Source organism: Carcharhinus amblyrhynchos, chromosome 28, assembly GCF_965287045.1.
Source record: "Carcharhinus amblyrhynchos chromosome 28, sCarAmb.v2.hapA, whole genome shotgun sequence".
NCBI lineage: Eukaryota > Metazoa > Chordata > Chondrichthyes > Carcharhiniformes > Carcharhinidae > Carcharhinus > Carcharhinus amblyrhynchos.
Window position 1 is genome coordinate 21,299,439 of NC_137351.1, and position 22,513 is coordinate 21,321,951.

At 37.7% G+C, this 22,513-nt stretch overlaps 1 protein-coding gene across 4 annotated transcripts in view; it reads left to right on the plus strand.

The window, feature by feature from the left end:
• znf280d (zinc finger protein 280D) overlaps positions 1-22,513 on the plus strand; it is a 116,256-nt gene that overhangs the window by 62,265 nt on the left and 31,478 nt on the right. For all 4 annotated transcript variants that reach the window (XM_080214377.1, XM_080214381.1, XM_080214378.1 and 1 more), the window contains 6 exons: positions 2,499-2,599; positions 2,866-3,086; positions 8,671-8,828; positions 18,272-18,372; positions 18,479-18,625; positions 22,257-22,391. In XM_080214377.1, the coding sequence (XP_080070503.1) occupies positions 2,499-2,599; positions 2,866-3,086; positions 8,671-8,828; positions 18,272-18,372; positions 18,479-18,625; positions 22,257-22,391 (863 nt within the window). The remainder of the gene's footprint in view (positions 1-2,498; positions 2,600-2,865; positions 3,087-8,670; positions 8,829-18,271; positions 18,373-18,478; positions 18,626-22,256; positions 22,392-22,513) is intronic.

The window sequence follows — 22,513 nt, forward strand, 5'->3', positions numbered from 1 at the left end:
CTCAACCAAGTTATATGCCTCCCTGAGATAGCCAAGAACTGCACTCGAAACTGTCTTCAATTGGAGGGCAAACAGATGAGTTTTCTAAGCTGTTTTACAGTGAGCTAAAATGATCACTTTCCTAAAACCCATGACTGATTTGATTATTCAGTTAATTACTATCCCATTTGCCTTGCAGGTTTTCTTCTTAAAGCTTCAGATCACTCTCTTCTCTCGCTCAGTCCCCACCCCCAACACAACGCATGCATGCACACTGAACTCCTCTGTCTTTTCTGTGTCTGTGTCACTGGATCAATGTTGCTAGGCAACCATAACACTTTTTTATTTTCTCCCTTTTTCATTCCCTGAACTTGCAATCTATTTTAACCCATCTCTTTAACTTCAGCGGTTGCGAGACCTCATTTAAAAAATGTATAAATACAAACAAAAGACCTGAAACGTTTTAGTTGCAGGTTAAAAGGCTCACAAACAAAACCCAGACAAAACTGAAATTACTTTAAAACCTTTTTAGTGCACGAATATATAAATTCAGCTTCAATCTGTACATTATTTCTGACCAGGAAAAGGAGAGATGCATTCAAGGAAAACGAGACAAACTTTTAAGGGCATAAATGGTTATAAAATGATAGATTTAGATGAGTAAAGGTGTGAGATGGCTTAAGTGGAGCACGAACACTAGCAGGTACTGCATGAAAAGAATGGCTTGTTTCTGTGCCCTTTTTCTAATTTCAAATTTTTCATTGCTTGCATAATTTGTTGTCAGCCATGTGCACTTTCATACTTTGAAATGAACTGAGATACCACATAAGCAAATAGAAGATTCCAGGTTGAATTTTGGGCTTATCAACAGTGATCACTTAAGTGAGACTGTTTATATATTATTATCTGCCTAAGTTATAGTTAGCAGAATGATTGGATGATGTCAGCAGTCATCCTGTCCAACGACCTGCAAGAAGTAGGTAATTATAAATTTTAGGTGCCTGTATCTCTGAAATGTGGTTCAAATGTGTTATATCAGCAGTGGATTTTCCTGCTGCAAAAAAGCTGCAGTGATAACTCAATTTTTGGTTTTAGTTTACTTTTTGATCAAGTGCTAGCCCCAAATCTTTTTTAGAGATGTATGACACTTCATCCGCAAAAAACTAATGCGTTGTAAGGTACCTGCTCTTGTACAGAACCAAATGTAGCTTTGTATTTGCCATTGATGACTTTTTCCATCTTCAACAGCAAGAATGAAATCGAAATGGATTACCACACATTCTTTGAAAATAGGTGTGGAGTCTTGATTGTCAGTATTTTTCACCCCTGAAGACACTTGCAGCACCCTGTGTCCTTAGCTTATAGTTAAACAGGTAGTGTTAGAATTTGGTTTTAATTTAGCCAGCAGCTCTGTCATGGATGTTGCTTTAAAGAATTTTGCTATTGCTCTGTATGTTAATACGGCAGGTTTTTGCATTTATGCTGAATGTTCAAGTGCTTAAAAATTGAGCTAAGTTGGAAGTGAGTTTTGCTTATATTCTGTAGAAAATTATATTTGTAAGACTTTGAGAGAAACAGTATTATTGATGGAATAATTCAAATCTGAAAAACATGTCAGTCATTTTGTTTCTACCAGTGCTATGGTATAATTATGTTTTTATTAGCATGTTTCACAGTATTTCTCAGGAACTTCATAAATGGATGGCACAGTGTGGCCAGCATTGTTGCCTTAGGACGCCACAGACCTGGGTTCAATTCCAGCCTCAGGCACCTGTATGGATTTTGCGTGTTCTCCCCGTGTCTGCATGGGTTTCCTCCAACACTAGAAAAATGTGTGGGTTAGGTTTATTGGCCATGCTAAATTGACTCTTAGTGTCAGGGGGATTAGTAGGGTAAATACATGGGGTTAAAGGGGGTAGGGCTTGTGGGGGGTCGGGGTTATCGTCAGTGCTGGCTCAGTTGGCTGAATGGCCTCTTTCTGCACTGTAGTGATTCTATGAATGAATTATTGTTGACGTAAAGTGAATTTTGTTGGATGAAAATTTGGCAACCATTCTGTACCAGCAACATTCAGTAATTGTGCAGTGAACATTAAGTCAATGTAACGTGTTCATCAGGGCACTGACAAGACCTTTTTTCTCATTTTGATTTCCCATGTTTTGCTGTTTGTTAATGATTATCAAAGCTTGCTATGTTAGAACATATTTCTTCATGTTCTCAATTGTGCTGCAGTGACATGGCAGAAACAACAGTAAAAGCCAAATATAAAGTGAAGTTGACGTTTGAGCTATAATACTGGTTTAAATTTCCTCAGAGGAATCAGGGGCTAATGGGCTGCGTGCTGAAAAGGAGATTTGTGTATTTTTTTTTCCACTGAAACTATGTTTGTGGATAATTGTGCAGCCATATGATGAGTAGATTATGTCAGTTCCACTCGTCCCCTTTTAACTGTTGAGGACCTAGGTCAGCTGAGCATTTCATTTTGGGTTGGTATTTAAGCGATGTAATTATTTTGACAGGATCGCAAAGTGATATTAAGAATGGAGTTCCATTCCCAAGGGCTTGTCCAAAGTGCAATATTCACTTTAATGTCTTGGACTCTTTACGGCAGCATATGGTTGTAAGTATTTTGATAATGATGATTTTATTCAACAAGGAATAAGAAGCATTACTGTTGCAATTTGAGACTGTACATTCAAATAATTGAACATGAACTATATTTAAAAGAAATAACCATGATCATGGACCTTTTTAATTCCTGAACATTTTGCTCCAGTGGCATTTTGTTTGTTTAAACTTGCTTTATGCTCTACCACTAAAACATGATCATATTATTATTCACCTGAGGAACTCAGATAATAACACAATTTGTTTGTTCCTGTTGAGTTCTGTTGTCCAGATCTGGTGTCCAGCTACTGTCCTGTACCATCATCCGAACAATCATCGAACAAAGTTTTAGAGATCGAAAAGGGGAAACTTATTATGTTGGTCAATGATTTTTACTATGGAAAAGATGATGGTGATGCCCACCTAAATCAACAAGATCAGAAGACAAATACAACTTTCAAGTGTTACAGCTGTCTGAAGATCCTTAAGAATAACATAAGGTACCATACTGCTGTATAAATTACCTGCCAAAATCGAAGGCCTTTATCATCTTTCTATAACAATGTTATTCAAATGAGAATTAATGTTTTGTTCATTTATTCTGTTAAACCTTTTAGTTCAAAATAAACATAAATTGAAAAACAAGGGAACAAATTGAAAACCAAGATACCCTCTATTTTGGATTTTGCACCAGCTGCAGAATACTGCTGTTTGAACTCTAGTCTGAATAAGAGTGGTGTGCAATGATAGTAATTGCACTCTTCATTAGGAATCTTGGGTGTTTGTGAGATATGGGAAGTTCTGTCCCATTTCACGCTATCACTCATGATTTTGCTTTATATTGTGCTGTCATTTTGCAGTTTATTGAAGCTTTTGTATGTTTTTATTCCTATGGCTGTATCATGGAATTTACTCATAACCAGTACCTGGAGGGCTGTAGTTTTGTTGTAAACTTACTCTGTTTGTATTATCGTTGACTAGATTCTTCAGGCAGATATAGATTTTTGAGGAAAACTTTTCAATCCAAACTACAGTAACCATAAAAATACTGGTGCAAGGAAAATTGGCTGATGCAACACGTTTATAATTTGGTTCTTTGGAGAGAGTAAAGAATAAAGGTCAGACCTGAAGGCCTGAGCAATAGGGGAGCCAGTGATGATGTACTGTAATCCATAGACTCGGGTCAAATTTGAATTCAATTAGAAGTGATGATGACTGTAAAACCATTGTCGATTGTCATAAAAACTCATGAGGTTCACTGATATCCTTTTAGGAGAAAAATCTGCCATCCCTACCTGATCTGGCCCACATGTCTCCAGACTCTCAGCGATGCGAATGACTGTTAAATCTCCCTGAAATGGCGCTGGAAATCACTCCGTTCAAGGGTAGTGAGGAATAGGCAATACATACTGACCCAGCATAGATTTTTTTTGAAGTATATACTATAATAAAATTAAGAAACAAAGGATTGAAATTGGTACAGTGGTCAGCAGTGAAATGGTTACTTCATGATGTAACAAAGTTTTAATGCAAAGATCTTTATTATTGGAAGGAGTTTTTTGTGTGTATAGACCATGTCCTCATTTCAACTAAAATTTTGAGTTCAGCTTTCCAAAATCAATTGCTCATTTGTATTTTTTTAAAAAAACATTAAAAAGCTGAAGAATGTTTATTGATCTAAATAGTGATGTAAGCTACAAAATCCATTTTAACATAGCTAAAGTAGTCTTTATAATACAAAAAACAGCTCTGACAAAGGATCATCCAGTCTCAAAATGCTGCTTCTCTCTCCACAGGGATTATTGGGACTTGGTCCCTAGGGGTGGCATGGTGGCACAGTGATCAGCACTGCTGCCTCACAGCTTCAGAGACCTGGGTTCGACTCCCAGCTTGGGTCACTGTGGAGTCTGCTCGTTTTTCCCATGTCTGTGTGAGTTTCCTCTGGGTGCTCCAGTTTCCTCCCAGTCTGAAAAACATGCTGGTTAAGTTCATTGGCCATTCTAAATTCTCCCTCAGTGTACTTGAATAGGTGCCGGAGTGTGGTGATTTGGGATTTTTACAGTAACTTCATTGCAGTGTTAATGTAAGCCTTCTTGTGACACTAATAATTAAACATTAAACTATTTCCTTTTTTTCATTTGTACTGTTTTTGTTCTCCTCCTTGCCACCTAGCTCTTCCTGAGCTGGCCTCAGAATAACTGGACAAGGCAATTCATGTTTGCATGAGGACCATTGGAAAATGTCACAATTTTTGTTTTCAGACACATGAAATGTTTATAGAATTAGCTTTAGTGGATTTCTGAAATAGGGTAAATGAGGGAGGGAGAGTCTTAATGATTTTTAAAGTGCAACTTTAAACACTTCCATAGTAAAAAGATAGTTTCTGCTTTAGGTGGAAAAGTAACAGATGGCTAAAATTGGTCCAATGGTTGCAGGGTAAAGATTTGTGCCCACAATTTTTAACGTGGAGCCTTCCCCATTTTGAACAAAAACGTTCAAAATTAAGCATTTCCCCACAATATGGCACAATCAGTAAATGGATGACCGTGGGTCCTTATTGAGTATCTCCAAATAGCTAATTCCAGAATGGCTAACTGGCGAGCCCACTGGTCCAGTTCCACCTTTAGCTTTTGTGACCTGTAGATTGAGGGAACAAAGCAGAAGCAATTTTTTAAAAACTTAAGTACTGTTCTAAAAATATCTTGGTGATTTCTTCATATTCATGGAAGTTACTGCTAAATCAATTTTCACTTGACAATTAGGTACCTTTTTCCACAGTAAACATGGGTGAATTCAGGAATCCAAATTATGTTTCAGCTGTACTTCCAATTACTCAGCGATGCTTTATGCTCTGGCTGTAATTATATGCTATTAAGTGCTAAGAAACAAAATGGCCTCTGTGTTGCAAGAAATTACAACTCAACACCATCGGAAAACCAAATTTGGTGAGCCTACTTAGAAGAACCCTCAAGGGTGATTATGCTGCACCACGAGTATGTTGCAATACTCCATAACCTTCATTACCATTTTCTGTACAGATTGATAGCATTATCAGCAGATTTCAGTGGAATTCCCTTCAGGGATGTACGGTGAAAAATAGTTGGTAGTTTATACAGTGCAAGAACTGTTCTTTTGATTGAATAACTTTACTTTAAGATGCAGCAAAAAAGGCTTTTGTAAGCTGTTTTAACAGCTATACCCGTTTGTTTCACAGTCACTTGCTGGCAGTTAAGGTCATAGTTGCCCTGAATAAGAATCCTTTAAGGGAAGCTGAAATAGCAAAATGTGAAAATTGAAATATGGGTATGGCTTTTGAGAGCACAGGCTGCATGATAAACTGAGCTGCGCAGTACCAGTAGGTGAGGTGAACTTTGTTAAATAAAGCAAAAGCTACATATAATTGAGAGTATTTTAATTGCTATTATATGTACTTAGAAGCAGAGACCTAAGTTGATGTGCTAGTGATTTGTCTTGAAAGCTGCTGGAGTTTAATGAATACTTTTTAAGAGTTTTCTGACTGGGGAATAAATTTGAAAGTAAATTTTTCTGTTGGAGCAAGCGTATTTTTGACAATTTCTAATGTGAGAAGTTAAGCACTATTATTACTATTCCTTTTCCCTTTCAATATATTTGCTTATGGCTTTTTATTGACTGTCACTTCTGGAAAAGCACTGATATAACATTAATTCTCAGTTACCAGCATTGTATCTATTTGCTTCTCCTTTTCAATCCAAAACAGGCAGCTCTAAAACATCAAATATAAAATAAACTCATTTGCACATTACCATGGATCTCTTTTTCTGCTCTGACACAGAGTACGCTGTGTGTGAGGATTAGGATTACTCATTGGTTGGTAGGGTGGCACAGTGCTTAGCACTTTTGCTCCACAATGCCAGTGACCCAAGTTCAATTCCAGCCTTGGGTGACACTGTGGAGTTCGCATGTTCTCTCCTGTGTTTGTGTGGATTTTCTCCAGGTGGTCCAGTTTCCTCCCACTGTCCAAAAAATGTAGCACATGTGATTTGGCCATGCTAATTTGCCACATAGTGTCCAAAAATGTGTAGTTTAGTGGGGTAATTACATGGGGTTAGAAGGATAGGGCCCAGGTAAGATACTGTTGGTGCAGACTCGATGGTCTGAAGGGCCTCTTTTTGCACTGTACGGATTCTCTGTTCACTGAATATCACTTCTTCTGTTGTATAAATTTGTTCATGCATTAAAATATAAAACACTGAACCTGCAAGAGAATATAAAATACCTTTTGCTTGTGATTGAAACAAGTGTATCTTTATTTGTAACATTGTTGTTCTCTGGTGTTGCAGTTTATTTCAAGATTGATCTTAAATGAGAAGGTACTTAAGATATTTAAACTGCACAGTGGCTCAAGATAACTCCTATAAAGCAATTGGCATTAATTGATAGGGTGTCCTACTTAGACAAATGTGCAGAAGTTGAAATATCCTTCAGAGACTGGTTTTAGTTGTTTAGCATTTGAGATTCACTAAGCTTTTGACCTTTCCAACCTCAGTTCACTAGATGTGGATAAATGCATTTTCCCCTTAATGGATGGCGAATGTTCACTTATTGGGCTGAGAAAAGCTTTACGTCTTTGGATTTCTCAATAGAGTAATTCTATATAATATATATATATAATATATCAAATATCTGGGTGACAAACAAATTCAATAAATATTCAACTTAACTTTTTTATACAATTATTAAGATATCATTTAAAGTTCTAGAGGAAGTAATTTCAACCTTGCCAAGGATGAGCGAATTGGAGTCTGGTGTGATGTTAAATTGTAGAAAAGCTGTGACTGGAACGTAGCCACTGCCAGTTTTGCAAAGGCAGAACAGGGATTGGGCAACCAGCCTTCTCCCACCAGGTGGGTTGGCTTATTTAAATATTTTAGTGAGGATCCATGTCTCAGCTTTAATCACTCTTCCAACTATAACGCTGGCTGGACTTATTAGGTATGGGGAAACTCACAGCCGGTTAAGGGAGGTGAGGACTGTTGTGTCGAAGAGTTATGTGCTTTGTCAACTCTGCTTGTGTGCTGGGAGGAACAGAAATGTTTCCTGGCCCACTGAGCAAACTTGCCTCTCGGGAGCTCCCTACCCATCCCAGCCTCTGCATCTGATGTCTGTTCAACCACAGAGGATCACCCCACGATCATCCAAACCACGCTGCACACAATGGGCACTTGTATACTACTGGGCTGCAGTGCTTTCTGGAGCTTTCCCTGCATATCAGCAAGCCAATCCTGTCTGTTTGGCAGGCATTTGGGCAAGAAGCCTTTTTTCCTGAAGTTGTAAGTGACAAGTTTTGACTGAAACTCTTCCCAACCCTGTCCGCTCCTGTAAATCCAGTTCTGGTAAATGTTGGGGCCCTGGTGATCTGGATTCATGCCACAGGAAAGTTTATGTCTCTTCTAAATTTTATTTCCTTCATAAAGTGAACTGAGTTATTCACAGTAGGTTTAGTGTGGTTTTCTGCTTTCACTGACCATGTGGCTCTTTAAAATTATAAATTGCAGTATTAACTTGGCATGTTAACAAAATCATCGGTAAGGTTTTAACTCTGAGTAGGTTCTCTATTGTGTCATGAAAGCAAAATGCTGTTGGTGCTAGAAATTGGAAATAAAAAGCAAAAATGCTGGGAATACTCAATTGATCTGGCAGCACTTATGGAGGAATAAACAAAACTGGTTCCGGGCAAAGATTATTGATGTGAAATGGTAGTTGTGTTTCTTGCACTAAAGATGCTGCCAGACTCCTGAGTATTTGTAGCTTCTATTTTTTTGACGCTTGTTTCTTTTATCTAGGAAGACTTTGTTCAGGGTGAGCATCTCTGAACTTTTTCTATGTTCCTATTTAATTGATTTTAAATTGTACCATGAGATGATTTATGCTTAATTTTTCATAATTTTTGTGGTTAAAATTGAGTACTTTCAAACTATTTAAAAAGTATGCTATACATTTTGCAACATCTTCAGCTACTTGGTGTTTATTCCACCTTGCAATATAATGTTTAAAGCTGCATCTTGGAGAAAAGTGTTTTATTGGCTGCATCATCATTGTTAGGTTTATGAACCACATGAAGCATCACATGGAATTAGAGAAGCAGAGCAGTGAGAGCTGGGAAAACCACACCACCTGTCAGCACTGTCACCGTCAGTTCCCCACACCTTTCCAGCTACAGTGCCACATTGAAACTGCTCATAGCCCATACGAGTCAACAAGTAAGTGTTTAGATGACTCTTGTACGCTTTTAGATGGCAAAGTTGCTCGATGACAACCTTCCATTCTAATTGTAAAATATGTGGATATTTCGTTTTTGGATTTTATGGTGCTTTCTGTTGAAAACAATTGAGTAACCTGCATTTTAGGTGATGTTGACATGAAACTTAATTTTTTTTTACTCAAGTGGCTGCCATTTGTGAAATTGTATATCAACCCAAAGCAGGAGAAAGCAGTGCACCAGAAGCATTGTAATCATGTACAGGGACGAATTGGTATTTGCGCCTGCAACAGCAAATAGAGCTGAAAATGCCATTAATTGAAAAGCAGAAGCCATGTGCTTCCTTGAATGTGGTCATTCTTTATTACTCACTTACTCTTGATTTGGGTTTGTCATTCTGTCTACATTTGAGAGTGTTTGTTCGAGAAGTTGCGCACAGGATATTGATGTTGTTTGGTAAGCAGTATAAACCCATCCTACCTTTCCCTGACAGATTTTATTTCTGTTCAGTTCTGAGTTAAATAGAGCAGTTTTATCATCAGAACGTGACTGCTGCAATCCAGTTAACATAACATTTTCATTATCCTTCTTTATCTCATCTGATATATGTGATAATTACGTTTTCACCATCTGGTGGAATCTTACTTCCCCCATGTAAAATTATTCATGTGTATAGTGGGTGTCTTATTGTGTTCTTTTGTTAAAGTTTGGTTTTCACTTTACCACTTTGTGGTACTGCAAGGCATTGTTTTAATGATTTTTAATCCATTTTCTTGTAAGGCTGTATATTTTTGGCATGTTTCCTTCTTGAGCAGGTTGAGCTACTTGACATGATTAGTTGACACAGTTCTGCAGAATGAGATGACTGTGGCAGTTTTCCTGTTCCTAATCTGAGGCATTTCGCTCTTGACCCATATTTATGCTATTACCTGATAAAATTCACTGTGTGGTTAGCTGAGTACAGTTATCTGGTGAAAGGGAGATATAAATTACCATCTCCTTTTGAATTCAAAACCAAATAGCACATTTCTGTAATGTTACTCTTGTGGGATAAGGTTCTCCCTTTCTAGCACACTCTCTTTCTTTCCTTCTATTGCCTTCCTCCAATTCTTAAGAGATCAGTGTGCAACATTTCCAAATAGCTGCAGAGAATTTTTCCCAAAGCAATGATAACAAATTCATGAACTGAGGTGGAGATTTAATAATAATGTCTACTCTTGGATTTGGTTTGGAGAATTTAAATTTTGCTAGTTTCACCATTGTGAAAAGATGAGAAAAATAAAATTTTTGCCTCGTTTTATTGGCTGAGAGTAACTGGAAAGGTTGAATGAGGAAAAATATAACAATGTCCTTTTCGACTACAGTAACACTTCCCTACTTGTATATTTCTTGCAATAAATGGCAGCATTTCAGATCACTTTGGGTACATGATACTAACTTTTGTTGACTCATGTACCAGGTCAGCAAGATCCCTATTGTACCACTGAGTTCTGTAATCTTGCTTCATTTTTAAATAGTGTATGACTTTTCTATTCCTCCTGCCAAAGTAGACAAGTTCACATATAGTCTATTGGCCAAATTTCTACCCACTCAACTTGTCTGTATCTCTTTGCAGACTTTCTACCTCCTCTTTACAACTTGCTTTCCTACTTACTTTGGTATCATAGGCAAACTTATCAATGATATATTCAGTCCCTTCATCCAAAAGATAGCGCTCCATTAATTATAACTTAGCAAAGACCAATTTGTCCCTACTTCCTGCTTCCTACTAGCTAACCAATCCATTCCATGCTAATATGTTACCTACACCATGTGCTCTTCTGTAGTAATCTTTCATGTGGCATCTTATCGAATGCCCTTTGGCAGTCCTAATACACCATGTTTACAGTATCACCTTTATCCCCTTGCTCACCTTTATCTAATTTGTTTACTGTTTTCTCAAAAAATCCCCAAATTCATTAAACGCTTTTTGTGTAATGAAGCCATATTGACTGCACCAGATAACGTTAAGATTTTCAAAATATCCTGCAAAAAACTCCATTATGGATTCTAGCAATTTGCCAATGGCAGATGTTAGGCTACCTGTAGTTTCCTGCTTTCTGTCTTGCTCCTTTTTTGAATGAAGCTGTTACGTTAGTAATTTTCCAATCCACTGGGACACTGCTGGAATTTTAGAACTTTACACCAAAGCATTGACTATCCTTGCAGCCACTTTCTTTAAGTAAAGAGGGTTTTAAACTAGATAGTGGGGGGCAAAAGATTAAATGTGGGAAGATCTGATATATCAGAGTAGAGACAAGGTAAGAGAGGAAAGTATTAATTTGGGAAATGGTAAACAGACCATGCCAGGAAGGAACAAAGTACAGAAGAGTAAATCATCAGATAAGGCTAGCGGTTACAAAATAAGAAAAGAATAATTCCTAAGGCTCTATATCTGAATGCATGTAACATTCATAACAAAACTGATGAACTGAGAATTAAATAAAGTTAAATAAGTACATTCTCATAACCATTACAAACACATGGTTGCAGGATGTCATAGATTAGGACCTGAGTTTTTGAAGGGTATGAGACATTTAGGAAGGATAGCAAGTTCAGAAAAGGTAAAGGAGAGGCTCTGTTAAAGATGACAGCACAATAGAGAGTGAATGACCTCATTTCAGGAAACCATGATATAGGAGCAGTTTGGGTGGAGAAGAGAAATTACAAAGGCAAGAAGTCATTTGTGGGAATGGGCTACAGGCCCCTAAACAGTAATCACAGGATAGGACGGGATATCAGTCAAGTAGTGGAGACTTGTCAGAAGGTATGGAGATTATCATGGGGTATTTAAATCTATATCTAGACTGGAAGAATTAGATGGGCAAAGGCAGTGTAGATGACAGATTCGTAAAATGTTTACTTTTTGGGCTTGTTTTGGAGATCAGCTTTTTCTGGAGCCAACCAGGGAGCAAGCTACCTGGTATTGTGCAATAAGATAGGATGAATTAACAATCCTTTAAATTGGAGGACAATTGTGAGGGAGTGAAAGTGGAGCCAGCAAAAGAGAACTGGCAGTTTAGGTTAAGGGATAGGTCAGTCGAGATGTCGAGGCAGACATTTAAGGGGCTGTTTCAGAATACACATTATCGGTACATTCTAACAAAGAAAAAATTCCAACAGGAGGCCCATCTGTGGTTAACTAAAAAAAGTTGATGGTATCAAACTTAAAATGCATTTGGCTATGCAAAACTGGGTGGCATGTCAGAAAGTGGACAAAGGACAAAAAAACAGCAAAGGAAGACTAAAATATTAATATGGAGGATAAAATTAGACTGCAAGAGAGCTATTTAGAAATAGAGGCAGATGGTAAGAATTTATATAGATGCTCTTTAAAAAAAAAAGGGTTGAGTGAGAGTTGATTGTATAGAAAATGAGTCTGGGAAATAGTGCAATATAAGGAGATGGCTGATGAATTGAACTGGTTTTTTTACCATTGTTCTTTGCTGCAGGGGGGACAGGTAACATCCTGGAAGTAAGTGGAAAACAGGAATTGGATGGGGGGGGGACTTGCTTTGCAATCGCTAGGGAAGAATGCAAAGCAAATTGCTGGAACTGTGGGTTGACAAGTCCCTGAGCCGTGAGATTTCATCCTTGGGTCTCAAAACAAGTAGCTAGGTAGTTAGTTTTAATTTTCCAAAACTCACTCAATTTGGGGAAGGTTGCATTAGATTGAAAATATAATTCCTTTATTCAAAAAGGGAGGGAGATGGAAAGCAGGGAACCATGGGCCAGTTAGCTTAACATCTGTCATTGGAGAAAATGTTAAAAATTATTAAAGACATTGTAGGAGGGCATGTCAAAAAATTCAAGGTAATCAGACAGGGTCAACATATTTTTGTGAAAGGGAAATGATTTTTTTTAACCAATTAATTGGATTTCTTTGAGGAAGTAACGTGCTGTGATGAAGGGGAAACCAGTGGATGCGCTATACTTGGATTTCCAAAAGGCCTTTGAGAAGGTGCCATATCAAAGGTCATTGTGGAAAATAAAAGCTCATGGTGTAGGGCATAACATATTGGTATGGATGGAAGATTGCCTAGCTAACAGGAAGCAGCAGGCATAAATGGATAATTTTCTGGATGCCAGTATGTGGTGAGTGTGTGCAGCAAGAATCACTGCTGGGCCTCAACTCATTACAATTTAAATAAATGATTTGGATGAACAGATGGTTTTCTGATGCTTTTCTCCATGTCAGGTGTGAAGAGAGCTAAGGACATGAGGCTACACAAAGGTCTAGATCGATTAGGTGATTGGGTAAAAATCAGGCCAGTGGAGCACAACATGGGAAAATGTGAAATTGTCCATTTTGGCAGAATAAATAAAAGAGAAGAACATTATCTATATGGTGATAGATTGCAGAGCTTTTGAGATGCAGAGGGATCCAGATGCCCTCATGCATGAATTGCAAAAGGCAGGTACAGCAAATAATAAGAATTATTATTAGTGTCACAAGTAGACTTGTATTAATATTGCTATGAACTTACTGTGAAAATCCCCTAGTCACCACACTCCGGTGCCTGTCAGGTACACTAAGGGAGAATTTGGCATGGTCAGTGCACCTAACCAGCACGTCTTTTGGACTGTGGGAGGAAACAGGAGCTCCTGGAGGAAATCCACACAGACACGGGGGAGAATGTGCAGACTCTGCACAGACAGTGACCCAAGCTGGGAATCAAACTCGGGTCTCTGACACTGAGGCAGCAGTGCGAACCACTGTGCCACCATGCTGCTCTTTACTGCAGCAATATCACAGGTCTGACAAAAGTGACTAGTACATAAGGTGCTGATTTTTGAGAAACAGTAGGATCTTTCTAGATAGGAAGAGTAAGCTACTCAGCCTGATGAGCCAGCTCTGCTGTTCAGTACGATCATGGCTGATTGGATACTTCAGTGCCTTTTACACTGTACCTTATAGCCTTATCAACAAAGGGATCACGGGTTCCAGGGAGAAGGCAGGAGAATGGGGATGAGACTCATCATCAATGAATGGCAGAGTGGACTTGATGGGCTGAATGGCCTAATTCTGCTCCTATATCTTATGGTCTTATCCCCATAACCCTTTACGTTATTAGGAAAGCTAATAGAATATTTTAGTTTATTGCAAGGGGAATGTAAGAGTAGGGAGGTTACATTTTAGTTGTACAGGGCATTGAGGCCACATGTTGATTACTGTATACAGCATTGGCCTCCTCATTTAAGAAAAGATGTAAATGTGTTAGAACCTATTCAGATAAGGTTTACTAGATGATTACCTGGAATGGGTGAGTTCTCTTGAGGAAATGTTAAGACAGTCTAGGCTTGTATGCACTGGAATTTAGAAGACTAAAAGGCAATATGATTGAAGTATAAGATCCTAAGGTCTGGACGGGATCAGTGTGAAGATCCTGAGGTCTAGACAGGGTTTTCTTGTGGGAGAATCTAGAAATAGGAGTCATCCTTCAAAAATAAGAGGTCGCCCATTTTACATTGGAAATGTGAAAACATTTTTTCAGCAGGTTGAGAGTTTGGAATTCTCTTCCTCAAAGTTTGTTGAGGCAGAATCTCCTTGAATATCCTTGAGGCAGAGATAGATTCTTAATAATGAAGAGGGTGAAAGGTTATCAGGGGAAGCAGGAGTGTGGCATTGAGGCCACAGTCACATTTGCCATGTTCTTATTGAATGGCAGAGCAAGCTCGAGGGCTGCCTACTCCTGCTCCCAATTGATACATTTATATTATCCTAGAATGCAGGCCTTTATGCGTAACAGTTTCCCCAGTGATTTAGGTTCTTACCTCCCTCACCATTAAGACTCTCAATGTGATCCAGCTTGATGGACAGATTGTAGCCATTTTAAATGATTGGCAGCAAGCTCCAAGTTTGAAGATGACTGAGCTTTGCACCTGATTGTGTGTTGGATCACCTCATCAACCTTTTGCGCGAGGTAGCTGTCATGGTATGGGAAATGGTCAACGTATTCCCAAGTGTCTCCTTAAACGTATTAGGGTGGTAGAGTATTTGGCTGACAAGTGTTGATATTGATTTTGTTTTGGCATCAGTCAAGGACAGGCTAAGTTTCTTGAATGCAGAATTGAAGAGACCAAGAGTGGCTTGCAGATCTGGTGCAGAGTAGGCTATGATGCCACAATTGTCCACAAAGTCTAAATCACGTATGTTTGTGATGCTCAGTTTAGTTTTGGCAAAAATGCGGCTGAGGTGAAGAATTTTCCATCTTGGAGTATTTGATACTTTGAGATTTGATCTTTGAGATGAGTAGATTTCACAGAGATTTTAAGTAGTATGTGCAATATCACAAAGCCTTCTTGACGCCAGTCTAGATTTGAATGTCCATTTCAGATCTCCCACTTATGACAGTTGCTGTCAAATCATTGTGAAGCAATTGCAGAATTGTGATGCAGTTTCTTGGACATCTAAATCTTTGCAGCACAATCCACAGGACCTCCTGATTTACTGAATCACATACTTGGCAGTTGAATACAATGAAGAGTTTTGTGTCAAAATATTTTTTGATTTATCCAAATTTTTCCTCCCCAATTTATCTAAGTGAATAAACTGTTGATGTGAGCAGAAATTTGCCAACTTGCGAGACCTTAGCTATAATACCAGTGGGGCCATAGACTCTGCTGCTTTTCATTCATTTGACTGCTTGTTGCAACTCCAGTCAGTGGTGGCTCACCCATGGATTCTACCACAGGCTTCAGGGAGGAGAGTCTGGAAAGTTTCGCGGTTAAGGAGTTGAACATGTTTTTTTCCAGTATTGATGGATGGTATTTTCATCTTAAGAAGTGAAACACTGTCCTGACGCATTCAGCAAGATTACGACTGAACATGTGCAATAACTCCACTTTCCCATCCACTTCACATATACTTTTTCTTTAAAGCTTAAAATTCAGTTTTGAATGTACCAGTTTACTCAGCCCTCTGAGGGAATTCCAAAGATTTGCCGCTCTCTGGGCTGAAATTAAAAATTTCCCCAATCCTGAAATTTTGACTCCTAGTTCTAGACTCTGCAGCAAGGGGAAACAGCCTCTCAGTATCTATCCTGTCAGTATACTTTTAAATTATCAGTAAAATGCATACACAATGAGTTGCAGAATCTTTTTGTTCTTTTACTCTCCCAAACAGAATTATTTTTGTAGCTTCCATAAAAGAGCCTTTACTGTACAGTTGAATTCTGAAATTTAAACTCTTTCCAGAAGTGACATTTAACATTGTACTGCATTAAATGTGATGTGATTGTGCACTTTGGTGAGAAGCACTATAAACACTATTCAGTAGAATATTAGTTAAGTGCACTGTATCCCTTTGAAGGTAAAGTTTTGCTTGGGTAAGGATATCAAAGGGATACAGAAAAAGGCTGATAAATCGGTGTCAGATAAAGGTCATTTTAATGAACTGAATGGCCTGCTGTTTTGTTTCTATATTTTTTCTCTTTTTGTTTAATAATTCATTTGTTTTCTGCCCAATATTTTTGCATATAATTCTTGCACAGTTCACAAATGTCATACTTGATACACACATTTCTAAAGATGTACAAATCTGAAGTTAATTTTTTTTCTTAAATGATTTGCTCTTGTCAAAACTCCAAAGCATGTTGGAGTCCTTTAAATTTTCATCCACTTACTCACTCCAATTGTTATTAAAAACAATTTTAAATTTTTCCTTTTCATGGAACCACATGTGCAAGAGAAAACAAGATGTATTGTTCCAGCACTGTTCAAGGGTGTGTCTTCAAAACCCCTTTTGCCACTATTATTTAAAGCAATTTCAACAATAAATTGGACTTAATTACTGTAATGAGCAGGAACAAATAAGATGATGCCAAGATATTTGGCTAAAATAAGTGTGCACTTAACTCGAGTCACTTGGAACATGAAATCAATTGAACAGTTTTCATTGTGGGGGTCAGTGAAAAATGTCAGCTATGTTATTTGTCAAAAGATATTTTTAGCATTTTTAAATCAAGCTCAGTAGCACTGTGATTAGTGCTGCATGCTTCTCGAGGTGAGAAATATATAATATATCTTTTGGGCAACTGGTGCTAGCATTGGCCTTTTTTCACTGCACTGCAGAAATGTTTGCTTATTTTGAACTTGGTGCACTCGGGTGAGTGTTTTCATTTCCCGTATCGTGCAGAGTGAGCTTTGTGCTAAATTAATGGGCAGTGTTTTGTCTGGTGGGCACCACCACAGCAAGAATTTGGCTGAAGCCCCATGCAGGGTCCGGTTAGCCAACAGAGAAGGTAGATTTTTATTTTAATGTTTAGATTTCAGAAGTGAAAGGGTAATATTTGGCTTGCAATAAATAAAGTCACAGAGCCAATGATTAGATTAGAATCCACCAATATTTATAGATGGCTATAAATTGAATTAATTATCTGAAAGTAAACCCATCTCAGATGTGATTCAGTTTAATGAGAGTAGATTTGACGGTCAAGTGGCCAACTATTTATGTTTCTATGTTTTGTTCTCTTCGTGTTTCAGTTTAATTGTTCTTTTGTTTTTGCCCAATATTTTTGCAGTGACTGTAAAGTTTTTTTTACTGGATTTACTGCTCAATTTATTCTTGTACATTAGGATTTATACAGTGCTGTTTTGCAAAATGTAAATTTGATTGCCGAGAAACACTTCTGCTGAATCTAACTCGTATATTGGTAAATTTGTCTCAATTTAGATGACTGAGTTTGCTGTAAATCAAGTGGAGGGGGACATAGTGGGGAGGTCTAAATAAAATTGGTATGGCTACACTATTAGGCACTCTAAATAAGCTAAAAACTACAAAGTGAAGTAATATTGGAAACATTCAGAAATGTACTGAAGAAATAAATTGTTGGGATTCACGGGTGAATCAAAAAACAAGCATTAGAAAATAGCATGGGAAAAGGAAAAGGCATTCAAATCTCAGCATGGAACAGCTTCGACTGTTGAAATCATAAAATTATTTCAGACTAATTTTTTGGCAAGAAAAATCTTAGCATTAAAGTATTTTTTTTGAGGGTGGGGGGTACAAGTCTATTTTATATTCTTCAAATATAGAAAGGAGAATTGGAGCGGAAATAAAACAAAACATTTAGTCAAATAATTTGTGCTTTATTTGGATTATCAATGCTGCTGTTTCAGGTCGCTTCACTCCCCTCACCAAGAGATCAGATGTTTAAACTTTATTCATAAAATGCAATTGCAAAATGTTGTCACAACTTCCAGACATGTGCATAACTTTTAGATCATTATGTAAGGAAATAAGGACTCTTGTTCTTTTCCCATTGTTAAACAACACGTGCAATTAAGCTTGGTGGTGCAACCTATGTTTTGCCTTTTTTCAATTAAATTTATAAATTGGGAGGTATCTGCAGAAGGGAATCTTGTGTAATTGATTTGTAATTTTGTTCTTCTGTTGCTTTGCAGCAATTTGCAAAATTTGTGAATTGTCCTATGAATCTGAGCAAGTACTTCTGCAGCATATGAAAGACAATCATAAACCAGGGGAAATGCCATATGTTTGTCAGGTAATTTTTCAGTTGCTGTTAGTAAATAAAGATTTGTTTGGCAAGTTTTTGTTAAAATTTACAATATTCTTCTGGTCATTCTTCCCCTGACCCCACCTTTTTTTAGGTATGCAACTACCGGTCATCAGTTTATTCGGATGTGGATAACCATTTCCGCATTGTTCATGAAAATACCAAGCAGTTGCTTTGCCCTTTTTGCCTTAAGGTCATTAAAAGTGGAAATGCTTATGTTCAGCATTATATGAGACATCAGGTATGGTATTAATATTGATGTATATTCATAATTTATAAATGACTTTAATGATGTGATTTTCAGTTTCTCTTTTGAAAATGTACAATTAATTACACAGTTGCTGTTATTTTTGCATGCAGATTTGCTGCTTGCTGACTACTTAGAAAAGTATGACTCACGTGATTTGAGTCAGTTGAGGGAATTAGCTCAAGGGAGAAAAAATGCTCTCTTTGCATTAGATTTTCAAGTGCATGAAATACTGGTGAATGAGAGGAAGAATTGCATTTACTGTAAGGGAAAAAGTAGGTCAGTAATCAGTTAGAGCATTATTGTTATTTTTGACACTTGCTGTTAGGTGTATTGAACATCTCAGTTTGTCACTGTCAGTGGAGAAATCTATTTGTGGCTCGTAGCAGGGCAATTTGAGCAGTCAGCATTATCAGAAATCTACTTTTAGAATACAATGTTCAGTTATTCACTTTCTTTTGAATTGATTGGACTTTGCTGTTGAGAAGTTGATAGCAGTAACTTGACCACAAACAATGCTACAATAAATTATGCTTGCTCTGTTGCTTGAATATGAAAGTGCAAATTCTATTTGTAGAAAAAAACTTGTAAATTATACTGGCATAATATGTTTTGATCCTGCATGCCAATATTAAGGTACAGATCAGAAACCCCAAAGTATCTTGTAAAGCCCAACTAAACCAAGTTTTTTTTTTATTTTGACATTAGTGTGAGGATGAAGTGTTTCACTCCAAGTAGACTCTGACGCACCAGAAAGTTTTTAGCAAAACTTTATTTAACAACACAATTAAATTATAACAAATAAATTAGTTTAACTTTTATTAATTGAAATGTTTAAACATGACAAGATACAATTCTTAACTGCTAATCTATCTCTTAGTTCCAATTCGAGCAATATTCCTCTTGTAGACTTAAAGTTTTCACCAAAATTAGTTAGCGACAGACAGGCTTACATGCTTGTACTTAGGCTGCCAGTCCTCGAGCCTTTAGAACATCTCTGGAGAGAGCGGTAGAGACCTATTTCTCGTAGCAGGTTGGCACAACACAGCACAGTGGTTAGCACTGTGCCTCACAGCACCGGGGATTCGGGTTTGATTCCCGGCTTGGGTCACGGTCTGTGCGCAGTTAGCATGTTCTCCCCCGTGTCTGCCTGGGTTTCTTCCCGGTGTTCCGGTTTCCTCCCATAGTCCGAAAGACATGCTGGTTAGGTGTACTGGCTGTGCTAAATTCTCCTTCAGTGTACCTGAATAGGTGCTGGAGTGTGACGCCTAGGGGATTTTCATAGTAACTTCATTACAGTGTTAACGGAGCAGCCTCCAGAGAGAGCAAGACAACTGTTACTTATTTCAGAGCCAAGCAGAAATTTACTTACTTTCCCTGTAAGTTTAGCTCTTCCCCTAATGTCTCAATGTCAATCTACCTAATCAATCATAATCCTAGTCTGAAACCAAATAAACAAAAATGCATTAACTCAGCTTCAAACAAACATTTCCCTAGCTAGAATCAATCATTATCCTGCATTCTCAGCATGTGAGCTAGACAAATCAGCAGCATATAAAACACAACTTAATTTTAAACTCGTTACAAGAAACATGTCATAAAAACATGTAAGGCACAATATCATCACACCAATTAGACAAAAACTTAAATGTAAAACATCATAGCTTCTTTGGTAGGATACTGCAAGCATATCATTAACAAAGTATGTGCTGAAAAGATGGGTATCATGCAGTATCTAAATAGGGCAATATAACTAATGTGTTATGCATTGAGAATCCTTTTAATAATGGGTAAGAATTCTATGTAATATACACCATTTATAGATTAATCATCTTTTTGAGTTGAAATATCTATATCAGAGAAACTATAGTTAAACTAAGCATTTTCACTAAAGCTGCAGATGAGTACAGAGTGACCAAATGTTGGTGGGGGGAATAATTGAGGGATACTTAGGAGTAGGGTTGGGGGTGGCAAGACCTTCAGAGTGGGGTAGGATAGTGGGGTAATTGTGGCCATCATGCAACTTGCCCCAAATGTTTTAATGCTGACTTGGAAAAATAGTACTAAAAAGCTAAAACAAAAAAACACAGTATTTCTGGGTTTGATGCAAGTGCGGAAACAAAGCCTGGAGAGATGGAAGAAATCCAGGAATGCCTGACCTGGGACACAGAGCTAATAGGCAAATTACAGAACAGCCCAGGTAAATCCAGCATGGTTGAACAAAAAGCATTAACTCATCAAAGAAAATGCAAGCCTGCTATGAAAGAGAGGCTGAATTATGCATTGTGATTGTAATTTCATTCATCTGGATTTAGACTTTGTGGGCATGATTGTGTGTAGTTAAGGTGACTGAGACAAGTTTTTAAACTTCTGGGGAAAATGAGAGATAATAAATAAGCCTTTGTTAAAGTTTGGGTAAAGGCTTGCTGCTGGGATTATTTAAATTTAAACAAAAACAACTTGCACACATCTCGCATTCAAAACCCATTTGATCATAAAAGACTTGAATTCTCTCCATGCTGGAAAACTGTGATAAGACCCAACTAAGTGGAATATTTGATGGTTGCAGTGATGTAAACGTTAAAACCAATCCATAGGATCATTGACCACAACCTGAAAAAACAAAAAAAGAAAGTTATGTTAGAGAATGGAACAGTAGAGAAATTTTGTGGCAAACAACTGATCCATTTAGGCATTTGAAGAGATATGGAGCGTGATTGTAGACAGATTTCTCGTAGGCATGAACATTGTGGATGTTTGCAAAAGGGAAGAAGTCAGACTTTTATGTTTTGGAGGGAGTGTAAAAAGCTTGCAAGTTGGGACAGCCAACAATATGATATAATATGGGTTTGTACACAGTGGTAGGATTGCACGTCTACTTTTGTTTGTACATTACCAAAGGGGGTGAATTATTCATAGTGAACTACTGAGTCCCACAGTCTTAAATTCAAAAAGGAAGCTCTGTAAACTCTCGTGTATTCACAGCGTTTCTGCTATTTTGTATCATGAAATGATAGGATTTGACTGAGCAGCTGTGAGCTCAACAGATGTGGAATTGCAATCCATTTGTCGGTGAACCACTGAATAAGGGTCTGGTGCTTTTCGTGGTTTTCTTATGATAGCAAGTGGTTTAAGGACTATCATTCCCTGTTCAAGACGTAGATGGAATGATACCAAAGAGAATTTGCTGGATTATCTCAGCATGTCTGGCAACATCTGCGAGGAGAGAAAAGAGCTGACATTTCAAGTCCAGATGACCCTTTGTAAAAGCTAAAAGGCATAGAAAGTGGGAGATATTTATAGTGCAGAATAAGGGAATGAAAGATGAGGCATAGCCACAGAAAGCAGTAGAAAAGGCTGCTAATGGTAGTCCATAGAGAGAATCAAGGATGTGAATGGCCAAACGGCAGAGAATGGCATGGAGATGGAATAATGTTTTGGTCAAAGTGAGCGGTGAAATATGTAAACAAGTAAGTATTTGGGATTCGCAGCTTCTCTAGCCACAACCAATTACCTCCTTTCTTCAGACATTTTCACACTAACCAGCTCTATTTGGACCGTGTAAATTAGACGAAACCAGGATTCTCCTTTCAGAAAAGTTACTTAATTTTTATTTCTTGTTCAGAAAAAAGGAGTTTACCGTTGCAGCAAGTGTAAACTTCAGTTCTTGACTTGTAAAGAGAAAATGGATCACAAAACACAACACCATAGGACATTTCGAAAACCTATGCAGTTAGAAGGCCTGCCTCCTGGAACAAAGGTAGAGTTTTGCTCTTTCCTTGGTGCTTCTGAGAGATGTTGCAGAATATAACCACCTCATAATATGGTCACAGGAGCATTTGATTTTAAATTTATCAGAAATGGTTTGTTTGTAATTTGTGA